Source organism: Arachis hypogaea, chromosome 17 (genome assembly GCF_003086295.3).
Source record: "Arachis hypogaea cultivar Tifrunner chromosome 17, arahy.Tifrunner.gnm2.J5K5, whole genome shotgun sequence".
NCBI lineage: Eukaryota > Viridiplantae > Streptophyta > Magnoliopsida > Fabales > Fabaceae > Arachis > Arachis hypogaea.
Window position 1 is genome coordinate 123,088,269 of NC_092052.1, and position 18,459 is coordinate 123,106,727.

The window sequence follows — 18,459 nt, forward strand, 5'->3', positions numbered from 1 at the left end:
AGAACGATTGAAACATTAGGGACAACTTTAAAACTTACCCCAAACGTTGGGGACAAAAACAATACTTTACTCAAAAAAAATAAAGAGTTGATAAATGATAACTAACGTTGGTTTAAATGTAAAAAAAAAAAAAAAGTATTGTCATTTAACATTTCTTATTCAGTATCAACTATATATCTATCTTAAGAGAACTCGAGAGCATTAGCTCATTATAATTATAATTAAGATTTAAGATTCTAGAAGCTAAATGATTCATTTACAATAGTTAGATACATATTATAATCATTAATATGTCTCTATCTATAAGTTTATATTTTTAAAATAAATTGATATTATTAAAATTTGTATGATTATTAAAAATATAACTATCATATGATTTTTTTCTATTAATTTAAATTTTTGGGACAAGTGATTTTATGATAATAATAAAAAAAAGTTAAATAATCTTTTGTTATAGAAAGAAATTTAGCCTAAGCCAAAAAAAAAAAAATAATAATTTATGCGCAATCATACTTGTATTTTATATATATATATATATATATATATATATATATATATATATATATATATATATATAACTCTCCATGTATTTTTAATTTATCCATTAAATTATATAAATTACTACTGCTGCATGTCTTGTACAAATTAAAATCGTGGTTAAAACAAATAATTAATTAGTCAATGTATGTTGCAGGTACGAATTAGTTTAATTTTGATTAATTAGTGAGGGATTCATATATATTGGTGGTACTAGAACCAGAACAAATTGAAGACATGGTCATGTGAGAAATAATGTTGAAATGGCCTCTCTCACGTGCGTCAATACCTAATTAATATAAGAGTAACATTTTCATGTTTCACAAATTCGTATTTTATGTATTAGAAAAAAGAACGTTCCGTGTATACGTGGAGCATTTTGGTCACTATTACTGTTATTATTTAAATAAATATAACATTTCATAGGATTTTTTAATTTAAATTAAAAAATAATATTTACCGATTTAAATAAATGTGTATTTACCAAATTATATTTGGAGTCATACCTCAGATATAGTGGGAAAAACTAAAAATCAAACGTATCTCGCACTACAAGAAAATAGAATTATTTTAACACTTTATTTTTTAACACCATAATTAAATGTCAAAATTAATATATATTTTTGACAAATATCACAAATGTCAAATTTTCTATATTTTTTTGATGAATAATTTGATCGTAGAAAATTATTTCTCAATTTTGATACTCATTTGTTTTCAATTTACTCCACTATTTTTCTTTTTCTTTGGGCTCTGTTAATTTTGACATCACAGTTCTCAGTTTAGGATTATACTACTCATTCTTTATCTTCAAAATCTCAATTTATTCCTTAGTTTCAAGATCTTATTTCATTCTTTGTTAAAATTTTTTGTTGAAAATATTTTATAGTCAATAAGTGTCAAAATAAATAGTATTTTTGACAATTAATAAGTATCACAAAAAATATGTTCTCAAAATTTTCTAACAAATTATTTTTGACAGCCAATATTTATCAAAATAAGATTTAAATTTTTTTCACAATCACTTATATGTTAAAAATACTATTTTTGACAAAATTTTTATTAACATATTTTCATAGTTAAAATAGTGTCAAATTTTATTTTTTTGATAAATTTTAATTTTCTTTTACACATTATAACCCTAAAAAATAATCTATATTGTTGTAGTGTCGGATGCAGTGATCACTACCAGAAATAGTTTACCACGAAAAAATATTCACGAACAAGAAGTAGTGGCAAATCTCCATGATCGTCTTAATTACTTGCAACGTTTTGCTTTTTCGTGACTAAATTGTGTGAAAGTTTCCGACGTTTTTGTTTGTCTATGGCCAATTTGAATTGCTCAATTGCCACAGACCCAATGCTTCTAGTGTTTCCTTCCATCCCTTTCAAAAATTTTATATGCAGTTTCTACTTTTTCCAAATTTAAATCTTAATAATAAATTTCAATTTTTAAGGGTGCAAACTTATCTAGTTTATCGATGATTTTTTCTCTCTTTTTTTCAAGCCATTTTCAATTGATAAAATATGCATTAGTTGGAATAATACAAAAAGAGTCCATACTTTTAATTCTAATTAATTGAAAATGAATGATAAAAATATAAAATTCATGATAAGAAAAGTACATTTTTTTGTTTCTAATTTAAAATATGTATTAATTTTTCTAAATTTTATTTTTCTATTTTTTCTATTTTTTATTAATTTAAAATATTAAATATCCGACTCTGCAATGGCAATAACAAAAATAGAAAAAATATTTCCCTTTAATTGGCGACTATCAAAAAAATCAGAAAAGGTTACGAAATTTATATTAACTGCATTCAGTATAAGTTCAAGACACATAAGGGCTCTAACCATATTTCGGCTGGATCACCTCTTTTTTAGGGAGAGCTAATGCTTGTTGGGTAGTTTGGTTTGACACGGCTTCACACCCCAAAAGAAGCGAGCTACGTCTGAGTTAAATTTGGAGATGGAAGTTTTCTTTAAAGTAGGTTTATTTTTGAAATAGTTACAAAATTTTAATATTTTTTTCTCCGGTAATCTTTTTTTGTTTTTTTAAATCCGAATTAAAATTCATAATCCTAATTAGTATGTACCGTCTTTAAAATATGATATATAATTATAATTTTATATTTTTTATTATAATTAACTATTAATTTAAATTAAAAATCTCAATTACTTTACTGAAATAAATTCAAATGAACGTTTACAATAACACTCGCGAAATTTTGGGCGGAAAAAAATAAATTTCACTTAGCACCAAAGTAAAGCCCACTCACTGAAAAATCGTAAGAATTTTTTTACAGATTCAAACTATTGTTCAATTTTTCCGTATCCTTAGTAAATTCAGCATTGAGTAACCAAGATGCATTAGTTAAAATAGTATAAAAAGAGTACATACTTATTGCTTTAATCAATTGAGAATGAATATTAAAAGTATATATAAAATTCATGATAAAAAAGAGTACATTTTTTTTTGTCTCTAATTCACAATATGCATGCATTAGTTTTCCTAAATTTTATTTTTTTATTATCTTTTTATTAATTTAGTAAAAAAAAATATCCAACATAAATTAACGTATGTTTATTTTGGAAATAGTAATTAGTATGTACCGTCTTTGAAATATGGTATATATTATAATTTATTTTTTTTATTATAATTAACTATTAATTTAAATTAAAAATCTCAATTACTTCACTAAAATAAATTCAAATGAACTTTTACAATAATATTAGTGAAATTTTGGGCGAAAAACTTAAAAGTAATATTCATTCCGCACCAACTTAAAGCCCACTCACTAGAAAATCGAAAGAACTCCCGCACCAAAGAAGGTCCCAAAACAGCGAAAATCAAGATTTTGCAGGCAATCTTAAATAAAAAAAAAAAGATTGGAAGGAACCCTAAGCAGCCCTTTTTTATGTTTATCTAATATTCTCTCTCTGCTGGATCTTTACTCTTTTTTTTTTTGTATTTAAAAGACTATTTTTTTGACCATTCACTAACTCTTCCCCAATATTTATGTGTAGAAACTAAATCTACGTGTATCAATGCTGCAACTTTGACTCTTGTTGATGCTGGAATTCCCATGCAAGTTTGTGTTTTCTTTTAAACTGTTCAACTTTTAATTTAGCTTTGTGGCTTTGTAATTATTGAAACTTGTATGAATATGGATAAATTTGAACTAAGTAGAAGACAGTGCTGAAGGTCCTGATGCCAACGTTGAATAAAGTTGCACTTCTTTATGTTAATTTTTTTTGCATCATTTTATTTTTAATATTTTTTAAATCAACAATGTAAATTAATTTTAGACCTTTCTTTTTTGTTATCCCAATATGCATTCTTTATTTTGTTACTGGTTGTAGATAGATTCTAAACTATTAATTGACATTTTGAAAAATATTATGCAACTAGCAATTGAAGGCTGCAAAGCAGTTACAAATTATATCCTCGAAGTAAGTGTGATCATCCTCGAAGGAGTCAAATCATGGCCTATTAATTTCTTAGCTTGATTCCTGATCTCTGTCATGCTTAGCAAATTTTATTGGAGCACACAAAGCAATTGGAGTATCGACAGGATGTATAATTCAGTGGTTAAAGTTACATTTTTGCATGTGGGTCGTATGTGTAACAAGAAATGCAGAGATTAATAAATTCATTTTATCTTGGTACTTTTAGGCTTTCAGTTTTTTGTATCATTTTAGCAAAGTCTGATATTTATTTTGTAATAGTTATATTTGAATATTTTTTTAACATTAAACCCATGTAATCCAGGATATTTGCTTTTCAATACTAAGTATTAGTTAATTTCATATTTTATACTATGGATAATACGTATAGGAATGTTATTATTATTATTTTTTAATCGTATCTGATAAAATTTTATATTAAGGAGTATTTTTATTATGATATTTTTTTTAATTTAACTTTTATTGTTAGCCACGAAAAAAAGTGTGGCAGAAACAATTATTTCGTTATGTATCTTTTCATTTTGCCACGGAAAAGAACGTGTCTAAACGTACTAAAGTTGTGGCTAACAAAATGTCTTTACGGGTGTTAAGACTGTGACTAATAGAGTAAAAAGCGTGGCTAATTAAAACGCGTCGCCCTCTTTAGCCACGAATGTTCATTTGTTGCCAAAGCGTAATTGCCGCAATTTTTTTAGAGTTTAGCCACGGATTTTTTTCGTGACTAAATCCCTTGTTTTTGGTAGTGTTGATTTATGATACGGGACGCGTTGGTCATATCCTGGGTGCACCCGAGATATGAACAAAAGAGTATCTCGGATATACTGCATCCGATATATGCTCATATTCTGACATGGGGCACTGCATGTGAGACATGTGCAAGGAAGCAAAACAGGAGCACTGCATCCGAGATATAGTCAATAATCAAGATCTGATATTATAAATATATTGTATGCTTTTTTGATGAAAATATTATAATGTTATAGATGAAAAATGGTCCCATAATAATCGAAGGTAACTAGTTATATGGAAATTATGCTTCATTACACATTAAACACATTTAATAACAATCAGTACATCAAAGTGACAACATTGGAACAAAAAGACCTAAACCCTAAACTGCATGCGTCGTCATGGATTCGAGTGGGGCACATTAGGACACCCACGTATGGTGTGGCTCTCCACGGCAGAGCCCACATCTCTTCTCCGCACGCTCAGTGGCATCCATTTCATTCCGGATCCGAGTGGATACCGGCCTACCCGATGCCTTCTTCCTCATGGCTGAGTTGGGTTTCAGGCGCACACCGTACCATGTAGGCCACATCTTTTCGTCTGGTATCGGCGAAAACTCCCTCTCGTATACCTTGAATACAAAGGCCATCGTGTACATGGATAGTGGCAGATCCAGAAATCTTATAAAGAGGGGGCCGGAAATAAAAAAAATTAAAAGTGCCATATTAAAATTAAAAGTTTTAATAAAAAAATAATTGTATATTTTAATATTATTTTAAACTAAAATTAATTTTAAAAAAATTATTTATATCAAAAATTTTTTTCATAAAATTTTAATTTTTATTCTTATTATAAAAGATATAATATAAATAATATAAATTTATTTCTCTAATACTTTTAATATATGTATTTAAAATAAATTAATGAATATAATATATAAGATATATTCATATTAATAAATAATTTACTTAATATATTTTGATTTTAATATTATAAAAAATAAAATTTAATCTAATTTATTTTTATGTATATATTTTCTTATTACATTCAATTAAAAATTATTATAAAAACTAAAATATTTTTATATAATAATAAATAGAAGAATTACAAAAAAAATTGAATTTTTATTCTTATTATAAAAGATATAACATAAATAATATAAATTTATTTTTTAATACTTTTAATATATGTATTTAAAATAAATTAATGAATATAATATATAAGATATATTTATATTAATAAATAATTCACTTAATATATTTTGATTTTAATATTATACAAAATAAAATTTAATTTAATTTATTTTTATGTATATATTTTTTTATTACATTCAATTAAAAGTTATTATAAAAGCTAAAGTATTTTTATATAATAATAGATAGAAAAATTATAAAAAAAATATAATTGAAAGAACAAAAGAAAATAAATTTTAAGTGCATGACATGGGACTTGAACCTGTGCTTTGAAATATATAATGCCTTCCTTTAACTACTAAACTAGAAAGTTTATTTGTCAAAATTTTTAAACATTATATCTAATGTATTTTAAGTTTTGAAAATTTAGGGGCCATGGCCCATGCTGGTCCCCCCTAAATCCGCTTCTGTACACGGGATCCACAAAATGACCCCACTCAATACTCGCAGCTGCACATGCCGTCTGGGCGTGTCGACATGGGTAATGCAATGACTGGAACAAGCCACAATCGCATGTACGCTCGGAAAGACGAACCCGATATGATGTCTGTAACCAACTATAATCTACTGGCTCCATCTCTTCCACGCTAAAAATGGATGCCCTACGATCACAATGGGTGACTCGCAACATCGGCAAACTCTCTCTGTTCTTATTTATAGCTGTCAACAGCTGCTGCGAGTGGATCTGTCCACCCTGTAACTGAGCATGTGCTTCGCGTCCTCTACGCACAAACAGCTGTTGCAACCGCTCATACGTTGTCCGAACAATCGCTGCCACCGGAAGATTCCTCGTTCCTTTAAGCACGGCATTTATACACTCCGATAAGTTCGTAGTCATGTGACCATACCGACGACCTTCGTCGCAATGGCCAAAGGCGGAGGTAGCAGAAACCTACCAACACTGCCACTGGGAGTCTCCGGCATAAACTCATCCTCTATCACTTGACGACTCGGACCTGGCAACATAGGTGGAATCGCCCTCACTGGAATCATCGGCACTATCATGAGGCTGGGTATAGTAGATTGGTGTCGCCCCGAGCGGCACGACTTCAGGACCTGGAGGAGACAGCCCATCCCCAGCAACTACATCTCGGACCACAGCATACAACTCCATCACCTGTTGGGGCATCAGTCGCGCATGTATGTCGAACATGACCCTCACATACTGATCCCCATCTATCCAGAATAACCGGTTCGTAAATCCACCGTTCGAAAGCGCATACAGAAATCTATATGCAATCCTCCCAACCTCCTTTGTTCCTACGCCTCCCATATTACGTAGCATGATCGCTCGTCTTTAGCGCATCTAGGGTATCAACTCGGTAAGTGTACAGCATCACAGTATTGTCAGACTCAAATATCACTATCCTTCATCACCGTGTTTGACTATCCCATTCGGATAAACCACCACAAAAAGTATTGATTGTTCTCCATCAGAGCAAAATCGAAAGAAGACAAAGAAAATAATGGTTTGTGAATTGTGTGAGGAGAGGTATTGAGATGGTCTCTATAAATAGATTTATTGTACAACATATCTTGGGTGCTGAGACCCTAATTATAATCTTGACTATATCTCGGCTGCAGTGTCCCTGTTTTGTTTCCTTACACGTATCTCAGACGCATTGCCCGATGTCAGAATATGAGCATATTTCGGATGCAGTGTATCCAAGATGTTCTCTTGTTCATATTTCGGGTACCCAGCGAGTCCTATTACACATAATGGGGTCAATATATCCGAGATACGTTTGATTTTTGATTTTCTCCACTGCATTCGAGATATAACTCTAAATGTATTTCTATAAATACTTATACATTTATTTAAATCGATAAATATTATATTTTTTAATTTAAATAAAAAAATCCCATTTCATATACTGCATGCAATGTTTGACGACATTATTGAAAATTATAATGTTAGTAACCAAACTCGCGGAAATGGTAACTTTAATTTATATGCTCATCTTTTAGGTTTGACATTTTAACCAAACCTCACCAGCTCTTCTAGTATAATAATATAACTTACTACCTTATTGGTTATTGAACATTTCAATGAATTTACTCACCAATAAAAATACGAAAAGAACATGTCAACGTATTGAACCAATCAACATACATATATACAGAAATGAAAAAAAAAAAAAAAACATAATATATGTACTTTTAAAAAATGTTTGACTTTATTTTTTTTTATATTCTTGAATAGAGATGAACAATGCAATAGCATGTATAACTTAGGGTTATGGTGATGGCGCCACATTGGGACTGATCCGTGGGTTAAAAATTATGGAGATTTTTTTTAGTTAATATCAATTACTTTTTTTTTTAATTATTTTGTTTATTTTAAATTTTAGATTTTACATTATAAATTTTTTATTTTAAATTCAAATTATAAATTCTAAAAGAATTGACTAATGTTAGATAATTAAAAATTGATTTAATTTCTTCTGCTTTCTCATTATTTTGATTCTCCCGTCCATTTTTTATTTTGTATTTAGTATTTTTTTTGGTGTCTAAACAAGGAAAGAAACAAAGCAAAAACTATCCTAAATCCGAGCGGATGATTCGTTGGAGATCAACACCAGGCTCAGACCAAATAACATGATTAGAGTTACTCTTAGCACCATATTTAGCCATCCAATCCGCAGCTCTATTTGCTTTTCGGGACACCCATTCAACGTGAACAAGCCAAGGACGAGATAAAAGCTCCTGAATCTTGTGAACCAAATCTGTTACTTCAGATGAATACCCACTTGTAAGCTCATGCATGATGGGCAGAATGTCAAGGCAATCCGTTTCACATATAATATCCCTCAAACCGCAATCCCAAGCTAAAACCAGCCCTCTCCAAGCAGCAAATAATTCACATCTGATTATAGACCAAGGGGGAATGCTTCCAGAGCAGCCCGAGATCCAATCTCCCTTAGAATCTCTAATAATACACCCAAATCCCGCTAAATTTGAATCCATATGCAAACTTGCATCACAATTAACTTTAAAACTATTGCCTACCGGTGGTTCCCAACACAGGCAATTTCAGAGAGACCTAAAGGCATTGCTTCGATTCCTGTAAACCTGTAAGTCCTTGGCGGTAATTCTGGCCAAGGCAACAACCTTATGGTCTGTCCAAGGGTTGTCAGTGTTGAATATGTCATTGCACCTATGTCTCCATACCCACCAAAGCCCTGCACCAAAGGACGCCTCATTGTTAGCCAAGGCCTTCCGAAACCACTCTTCAAGAGCAGTACCAGCCGTCGAGTCCAGGATACTAGGATCCAACATATACCAGATTGCCTTTGATCGTTCACAGTCTCTAAGGCAATGCTCCATAGTCTCCTGCACCTTGTTACATCTCTTACACATATCTGAAGAAGCTAAATGCCGCTTGAATCGAAAGGTCTCAGTTGGTAGAGCATCATGTAAGCTAAGCCACATAGTAAATTTGAACTTCTCTGGAATGTTTGTGTTCCACAACCAGTTCCAATTACTGTTGGCATTCCAATTTAATGTTTTCTTTAATAAACCATCTGTAACCCTCCCTTGCACTATACTTTTTTGTTGCTGCAGGCCACCACTCCCACTATGGCTCCAACTCAGTCAAACTAGGATATCTCAGACCACAAATAAACTGCTTAATCTCATGCGGAATAGGCGTGGTAAGACTATCAACCTCCCAAGACACCCCTTTCCACAAGTCAGCCACCATAAAATCTGATTCAGAAATATGTACATAAGGAACAAGGTTGCAAAGCTTACCAAAAGGAGTCCACTCATCATACCAAACTGATTTGTGGACATCTCCAATATTCCAATGAAGCCCTTCCTTGAGATGCTCATAGGCACTAACAATGTTCTTCCAGGTAGCCGATGAAGAATTTCTACTGTTTCCGTTCATACCAGATTGATTCCTGAGATATTTATGCTTCAGAACCTGCACCCATAACTTCTCACTATTATTTAGACAATCCCATACTAACTTTTCCAGAAGCGCCATGTTAGCACAGGAAGTATCCCTAATACCCAATCCTCCTGCCTTTTTAGGAGTTATGGCGACCTCCCACCTGACTAGAGGCAGCCCTTTTCCAGTCGCTTGGCCTTTCCACAAGAATTGTCTCATCAAAGAATCAATTTTATTACATGCATACTTCGGGAGAAGAGAAATTTGCATTTCATAAACTGGGATAGAGGCCATAACCGATTTAACAAGACAAAGCCTCCCTGCCTTATTCAGTAGGCGTCCTTTCCAAATGGAGAGCTTCCTCAAAATTTTTTCAATAATCTCCTGAGCCGTCTTCCTGGAAGCTCTGGCATGACCGATGTTACCTTTAAACCTGACGCTTTAGAAAACAAGTCCAAACAATGCATGACCTCTATTACTTGAGCTTTTGATGCCTTACAGAAAAGCAAAAGATTATCTGCAAACATCAAATGAGATAGTCGTGGTCCATTCCTAGAAACCGCAACTGGGTTCCACAAACCTTGGAAAACTCTATGAGAGATAAAGCAGGCAAGTATTTCCATACAGAGTACAAATAGATAAGGAGACATAGGATCTCCTTGCCTCAACCCTCTCTTCGGATTGAAATTTTGGAGCCTGTTCCCATTCCACAAAACTGCCAACGAAGAGGAAGTAACACAATTCAATATAAGATTAATGGTAGCCTTTGGAAACCCAAATCGGACCAAAGTAGCTTCCAGAAAACGCCAGTCTACCCTGTCATAAGCTTTTTCCAAATCAATCTTGAATGCCATAGTCCCTTTTCGAGACTTGGTGTTCCTCATGAAGTGCATAATCTCCTGAGCAATGATAATATTCTCTGTGGTTCCTCTTCCTAGAATGAACCCTCCTTGCAAAGGACCAATGATCTCCGACAGGAAAGGTCTGAACCTGTTAACTAGAACCTTTGTGACAATTTTATAAATTACATTACATAAGCTAATAGGCCGAAACTCCCGTAAGGAAGAGGGAACTTCCACTTTAGGAATTAGAACAATGAGAGTATCGAAAATAGCCTCATTCAGTGACTCACCCTCAAAGGCTCGCTTGACCAGTCCACACACATCGTTGCTAAGAAAGTCCCAGAACTCTTTGTAGAAAATTGCTTGAAATCCATTTGGCCCTGGGGCTTTAAACGAACTCATGGTCATCACAGCTCGTTTAACCTCTTCAGACGTCACCGGTTCCACTAACTTTTGACAAGCCTCAGTACTAAGAGACGGGCAAGGAAAAGGCCCCATGGCGTCCAGGTCAATATCCTCCCTTGTAGAAAAGAGCTTTTGAAAGAAAGAATTTGCCGCCATTTCTAGAGTCGTAGTATCCGTGGCCCAAGACCCATCCTCTAAAAATAACCCATGAATTTTGTTCATCTTTCTCCTGATAACTGTCTGCAGATGAAAAAATTTTGTATTTCTGTCTCCACATCTCACCCATTGTTCTCTAGATTTTTGATACCACAACAACTCTTCTTGAAGAAGGACAGCATTCAGTTCCTGATGCAAAACTTGCTCTTTGATCCTAAGCTGTTGATCCTCCCGACTCTCCAGAGTAATCTGAACGTCATTCAAAAGCCTCTCCAACTCCCTTTTCGTAACAAAAATATTGCCAAAAACCTTTTTATTGAAGCTAGTTGCATCTTTTTGAACCTCCAACAAACATTTGACTACATCCGGAGCTCCTCTATTCCAAGCTGTATCAACAACATTCCTAAAAAGAGGATGAGTCATCCACGCAGCCTGAAATTTGAACGGACGATGGCCCTTGGTAGCCCTCTTTGCCATCTTGCACCTAGTGAATAATGGGCAATGATCAGAGTGAAGGCGCGCCAGCACCTCAATATAAGCCTCCGGAAACATTAGTCGCCAGTCCTGGTTGATGATTGCTCTATCAAGCTTCTTGGCCACCTGCACCCCACCTTTCACCTTCCTATACCAAGTGAATCTTCTCCCAATAGCCCCCATATCAAACAGCCCACAATCCTCCAATGTTTCCGTAAATTGTTCTGCTCTGGCAAGTCTAAATTGCCCCCCTCTAACTTCACTCTGCAACAAAACATCATTAAAGTCCCCTAACACAATCCAAGGTCCGTGGATCATATTAGCAATCCTTGTCAAGTCACCCCAAAAGAATGCCGATGTATATGCGGATTAGCATACACCGCACTGCAGTAACTAGATGTATTGCCCATAGTGATTTCAAAACTGATACATTGATCAACTACATCCAATACTCTCACAGAAATATTTGAATTAGAACATAGAATCCAGATACCCCCACTATGACCATTAGCCTCAACAATACCAACACCCTGGTAACCTAGATTAAATCAAAAAGATTTCATTCTCAATAAAAATTTTGTATTTAGTATGATGTCAGTACTTTTGTCCTCTTCTTTTTTCTCCAGAGCTAAAAGATTCTTATTCAAGACAAAAATTAGTTATATACATGATCAAGCGGAGAAATTATGATTCCTTAATAACGAAAGTGAAAGGGCTAACATAGATCGAGGAGAATAATTTATATTCTTAAACAAAATGTTAGGTAATTAGTATTTTTTTTGGCTTGTATTTGAACTAATACTAACTAATTTGGTCTTTGAAGGATTAGAAATTCTAAACTAGGGGATCGAAATAATGAATCTATACTTGTACAATTAAGCTTTTCATTGTTTTATAATTTAAATTTAAATTTAAATTATTGTTTTATAGTGATAATAAAAAAGTACTCTACTATACAGATTGAGATTGTATAAAGAGAGAATTAAATTCGTTTTATAGTTATTTTTTATTATTTTATTAATGTTTAAAATGTGGATCTTAGTATTTTCAATCTCTCTTTTATCACATAAAAAAAAGATCTGTAAACTTATATCTTTATCATATAATTCACTGATAATAAAACTCTCCTTAATAAATACATCAGGTATAGATTTTTGGGACAACCAATGATAAATATCTTAAAAAATCACATGGACGATAATTTAGTCTTCAAAAAATTATATACCTCAAACCGGTTTCTAAAAAATATATATGATAAATAATCAAATTTAGTTATCCTATTTGTTAAACGATAATGCGTCATAGAATAATTTGTCACGTGTCATTCTTTAATTATAAAAATATTATTTATATATTAAATTTAATCACTATATACTTGTATATAAATATATATATTATTTAATTTATGTTTAATATATATTTTATATTCAATTTCAATAAGTATTTTATATTGATAATTAATTTTATTGACTAATTTTAATATATATTTAATATGATTGATTTAACTGACATAAAGACTAATCAAATTCATAATTATATGGATCTTTCATAGACTAATTTAAAGTGTCTAATTTTTCGATAACTAACTTCATGATTTTGACTAATAATAACTCTACATATATAATAGATAGAAATTTGGAGTGGCAGAAAGGAAATTGTGAATGTAGAATCTAGAGGCAGCTTTTATAAATAAATACATATACATATTCTATTCCTTGCTTCTATATGGAGAATTGGAGATAGATTCTTGATTCTTAGACCGCATAACAAGTAATATAATAATACAGTATATATAAATTGAAGATCCATGTCTCAATTAACAAGATTGCATGTTACAATAATGGCATCATCTTTGCAAATCCCTTATGCATTAGGAATATCTTCAAACAACAACAACAAAATCATGAAATTCACACCACCATTATTATTACACATAAAAGCCAGACCCACATTAACAACATTATTAATGGGACAATGCAGGATGAAGAATAATAATAATAATAATAATTATCAGAAAGAGAAGTGCTACATTGCATGGTGCATTCACGATGATGGATCAAATAAAGGTTTATTCGATGATGATGATGAAGATGAAGATCGTTCTCCACATTCACTAGTGCTACATTTCTATAAGGCCTTGGAAGAAAAAAACATTGAAAGAATGAAGCAATTGCTTTCACCCAAACATTGTTCTTATCATGATTTCCTCTTCTACGGTCCCTATGAAGGAAAACAGGTTTCAACTTTTGCTTTCTCTCTATCTAGCTAGTAGTCAAAGTCAAAATAATTAAGTAAGTAATAATGAAATTTGTGACAATAAATTAAATGATATAGAAGTAATATTTTTGCAGAATGTGCTCAACTTTTTGGAGACTGCCATGGATGCATTGGGTGAAAGTGTTAAAATTAAGCTAGAAATTGTTGATGAGGATCAGAGAGACCATTCTTCAGTCAATGTTTACTGGCACCTAGGTATGTATCTAACTTACGTTCGTCAAGATTCGAACCCGAGTACAACATATTAAGAGATAAATAATTTACCGCTTAAGATAATATCTTAATTTTGACACAGCTTATAATTAATTAAGTGGATAGAATTTTTTATTGAGTCAAAGTACAAAAAAAAAAAAAAAAATCAATTTTATAGTAGTCAAAGTACCTTAGGATTTTTTGTCAACTCCAACCATCTTTTTTAATTTTTTTTCACCTCTAAATTCAATTAAACATATAAACTTGGTTTCTTTTTATATTTTTGGTTAATACTTGGGTTAATTTTTTGTGAGAATACTTGGGTTTGTTTCGTAGTTCCATTTAATAATAATATCTTGATATACAAGAGAAAACAGCCCAATATTTAAAATATGTTTTTTTGGGAAGAGTTCTCCATTTTGTTTATGTCAAATGTTCAATACGCATTTTGAGTTTGACTGGTTATGAAAATTTGAAAACTGAAAATTCGATCACTGAAAAACGGCTTACCAATGAGATACAAGATCAAATAAAAACAAAAAAAGGCAAAAAAAAAGGAGGTCTATATATATTGATTAGATCCATAGTTTGTTTTCTAGTCAATGAAATTCTGTTAATGATTAAAAAAAGAGAAAATTCCACTCCCCTCTTTTACGAGATGTTAAAATGACGCTCATCTCCCCTCTATTTTATAAATGTACATTCTCCTCTCTTTTTTGTATTAACTAATATTAACTTTATCCATTTTTTAAGAAAAAAATTTATTTTTTAAAAAAATACCCTTTAACAAAAATTTTATTTTTTATCATTAAATTTTGTTTACTAAAATACCCTTTTAATAAATTATTTTTTTTATTGATTAAATTATATTTTTATTAAAATACTTTTAAAAAAAATTAATAATTAAATTATTTTTTCTAAGATATCTACCCTTCAATAATTTTTTAATTATTAAATTATAATTTTACCAAAATTTTTGTTAACAAATTTTTTATATTTTACTATTAATTTTTTTTTAAAAATGGATAAAGTTAACATTAGTTAACACAAAAAATTTAAAATGAATTAAAAAAATAAATTTTTTAAAAATTAGAAGGGAATGAAATATACATTTATAAAATAGAGAGGAGAAGAGTATCATTTTAGTATCTGGTAGGAAAGGAGATCAGAATATAATTTTTTCTTAAAAAAAAAATCTATGTATAGGGACTCTTAGTGTTATTTTCGCTTGCTATATTAAAATGGTCCACTATCGATTAATTTGTCATAGGAATAGAGTATAAAACTCGATAATATAATATTTGAGAAAAACAAAAATCATATGTGATTAAAGAATATTTTCCCATGCATTTCTGTTCAGAGTGGAAAAGGAAGAAGATACCCTTCACAAGTGGATTCAGAATCTTTACGTTTGAAGAAGTTGAAGGAAGATTGTTTATTAGGTAGTACTATTTCTCCATTAAAGTTAGATTTTTTAGTAATATTGTTTAAATTTTTAACAAACTATTTGTTTTAAAATTTAATTTTGATGTATTGTTAATATAAAATAATTTTACACGTCCATTCAATTACGTAAATAAAAATAACTATTTTTTATATTAATTGTATGAATAATTATCTAAAAGAATAAATTTAATTACACAACTGTGTAAATTACACGTATTAAAATTAAATTTTTTATTTTATTAATAAATTTTTATTTTTATTGCAGCCAGATAACCGGCTTGGAGGAACTTCCTTTAAAACCTGGGGACCTAGTACTGGTATGCATGTACAAAAATGCTTAGTGTATATTAAAATTAGTCATTAAATTAATTATTATTTATTTATATATATTAAATATATTATTTATATATTGATTTAAATTTTTTAACAGATTAATGATTAAAAATTGATATATGAATCGATTATTTGGGCGCTGATCATATCTCTGTATGTGTAGAAATTGATAAAGTCAATCCGTACGGTCTTTGATAATTATCCACTAATTGGTGAAGGTATGTCCCATAATAATTAAATAATTAATTTTTAGCTGGCGTGACATATATTTTGTAACTAAACCAAATTTTAATTTGGTGTGTTTGGAACAGGAATTCTTGACTCCCATGCCTCAGAAGATAGTAGGAATACCCAACAGAGAAAGGATCCTTTTGATATTTTTGGACAGAAGAATTGAAATGTTTGAGTATCTCCAATGGCTTCCCACAAATTAAAGTGAATGAAGGACATGCAGTTATGTATTATTTATTTGCTACTTATAAAATTTGACGAGTCAATATCAAATAATTAATGACTGGTGGATTTGTATTTTATGCCAGCCACAAGAAATAGACTTGGCATTGGTGGATTTCATCTATGTTGTTGTAAAGAGTTTTCCAATATCAACCTAATTACGGGCAACGGTCAAATTTATTTTTAAAAAATTATTTAGTTTTTAAAAATTTTAAATTAATTAAATTAGTCTTTTTATTATTTTTTGTTGACGATACCAAAATTTGGTAATATGACACATTAAGTGATACTATAATATATATAGGAGTTTTAATTGAATATTAGCATGATAAGTTTATGAAATTAAATCAAATAAAAATCTAACTGAAAGGAGAACTCGAGGCATTGAAATCTCCCAATTTGGGATTGATTGATCTAATTCCATAAATTTATCATGTCGCTAATTAAGACTACTAAATGTGTGTTGTGATGTCACTTAACGTATCATGTCAACAAATTTTGACGTCATTAACAACGGAAGTGACAAAAAGACTAAAATTATTAACTTAAAATTTTTGAAAGATAAATTTGATTAAATTTTTTTTTTCGAGAATTCATTTAAAGAACGAGTGATTTTTGGAGACTAATTTGATCATTTACTTTCCCGTTAATAATTCAATTAATTTATGTATACATGTATGTTATTTTTAGAATACATGACAAAGTTTTATATAAGAAAAAACAGTTGAATGTGATGGACGTAGCACATTAATAATGATATGTTGTTATGTATAATTGTATATAGTGAGTGGTAGGAGAGAAAAATAGCAATAATGTGACGCTAGGGGAAGGTTGATATCAAAGAGAGGTGATTCCGTTTGTGAATTCCCTGAAAAGAATACAGAAAGTGATGGAAGATAGTTAGAAGGAGATGGGGTACTCTTTCTTATAATATCTTAGTGTTTTATAATCTAACCAGAAACATACATTCATTATATATATCTGGCCATAACCATATCCAATGTTGGTGTGCGTCATATCCACGTGCTATGATGCTAACTCATGCATCACATTACACACTACCGTACAGTACCGTCTCATCGCCTTCAATCATATATGATCATTTGATTATAAGTCTTTAATATGGTTAATTATGAACTAATAAACATTAGATTCCAGATGAAAATTGTTCCTATCGACCCATAGGCTTCTCTTCATATCTGCTCTAGTCCAGCTAATCAATTCGTGTAAAACGAGTATCAATTCTAAAAGATCTAATTTATTATTATCTAATCCGACATGGAGAGCACATTAGTAGCTCTACACTTACGAGAGGATTCCGTGTATTAAATGGGATTTTAATCTGCTACTAGACAAATGACCATGCCACCAAGAGCCGTAATAATTTGATTTATACCCTAAACTACTTATAAATATAAAATACCTTGTGATGCACGGACACAGGACACGACACGAGACACGCCGACAAGCAAATTTTAAAATTTTATATGACATGGGGACACATATATATATAAAATATAAATTATTTTTTAGATAAATTGTAATGATATTTTGATATTTTATTGATATTAAAATATAAATTAAAATTTTTAATTATTTTTAATGTCTTATTTTAATTATATCAAGTATTTAAAATATTTTTTGTTTTAATAAATAATAATATATACTATATCTAAATTTATTTTAAGAATATATGTTAAGAATAAGACTGGACACGCGGACACGTGATGGTATTTAGGTGTGTCCAAGCGTGTCCGAAGAAGAATTTTTTATTTTTTATTAAGACACAATTGGACACAGCAGATACACGTGTCAGACGAATGTCGGTAAGTGTCGTGTCCAAAATGTGTCCGATACGCGAATACGATAACTCAGCGAAGTATTTGTGCTTTATAGATACCTCTTCAGATAATATTTTTAATCTAACTGATTTATACCCTATTTATAAACGTCTTGATTTTGTTATTAGAGTCTCTTGTAAGTACTTAATTCTCATTGACACACAGTTCAGATACTTTAGACCACTCTCGCTCCAAGTTCATTTTTAGAGTAACACTTC

The 18,459-nt window shown here is 30.7% G+C and overlaps 1 protein-coding gene across 1 annotated transcript; it reads left to right on the forward strand.

Annotated features, from left to right (window-relative positions):
• Nucleotides 1-13,523: 13,523 nt before the first annotated feature.
• On the forward strand, nucleotides 13,524-16,553 carry LOC112765333 (uncharacterized). The gene is made up of 6 exons (XM_025811240.2): nucleotides 13,524-13,935; nucleotides 14,051-14,171; nucleotides 15,529-15,610; nucleotides 15,880-15,931; nucleotides 16,111-16,165; nucleotides 16,259-16,553. The coding sequence occupies exons 1-6, from the start codon at nucleotides 13,540-13,542 to the stop codon at nucleotides 16,342-16,344; spliced, it is 792 nt and encodes a 263-aa protein (XP_025667025.1). The 5' UTR covers nucleotides 13,524-13,539; the 3' UTR covers nucleotides 16,345-16,553.
• The last annotated feature ends 1,906 nt before the right edge of the window (nucleotides 16,554-18,459 follow it).

What these genes read in the sequence shown, in the direction of transcription:
- LOC112765333 (XM_025811240.2), top strand. Translation starts at nt 13,540, where the DNA reads ATGGCATCATCTTTGCAAATCCCTTATGCATTAGGAATATCTTCAAAC. An exon ending in GTCCCTATGAAGGAAAACAG is followed by an intron (nt 13,936 to 14,050) that starts GTTTCAACTTTT and finishes ATATTTTTGCAG; the next exon opens with AATGTGCTCAACTTTTTGGA. An exon ending in CAATGTTTACTGGCACCTAG is followed by an intron (nt 14,172 to 15,528) that starts GTATGTATCTAA and finishes ATTTCTGTTCAG; the next exon opens with AGTGGAAAAGGAAGAAGATA.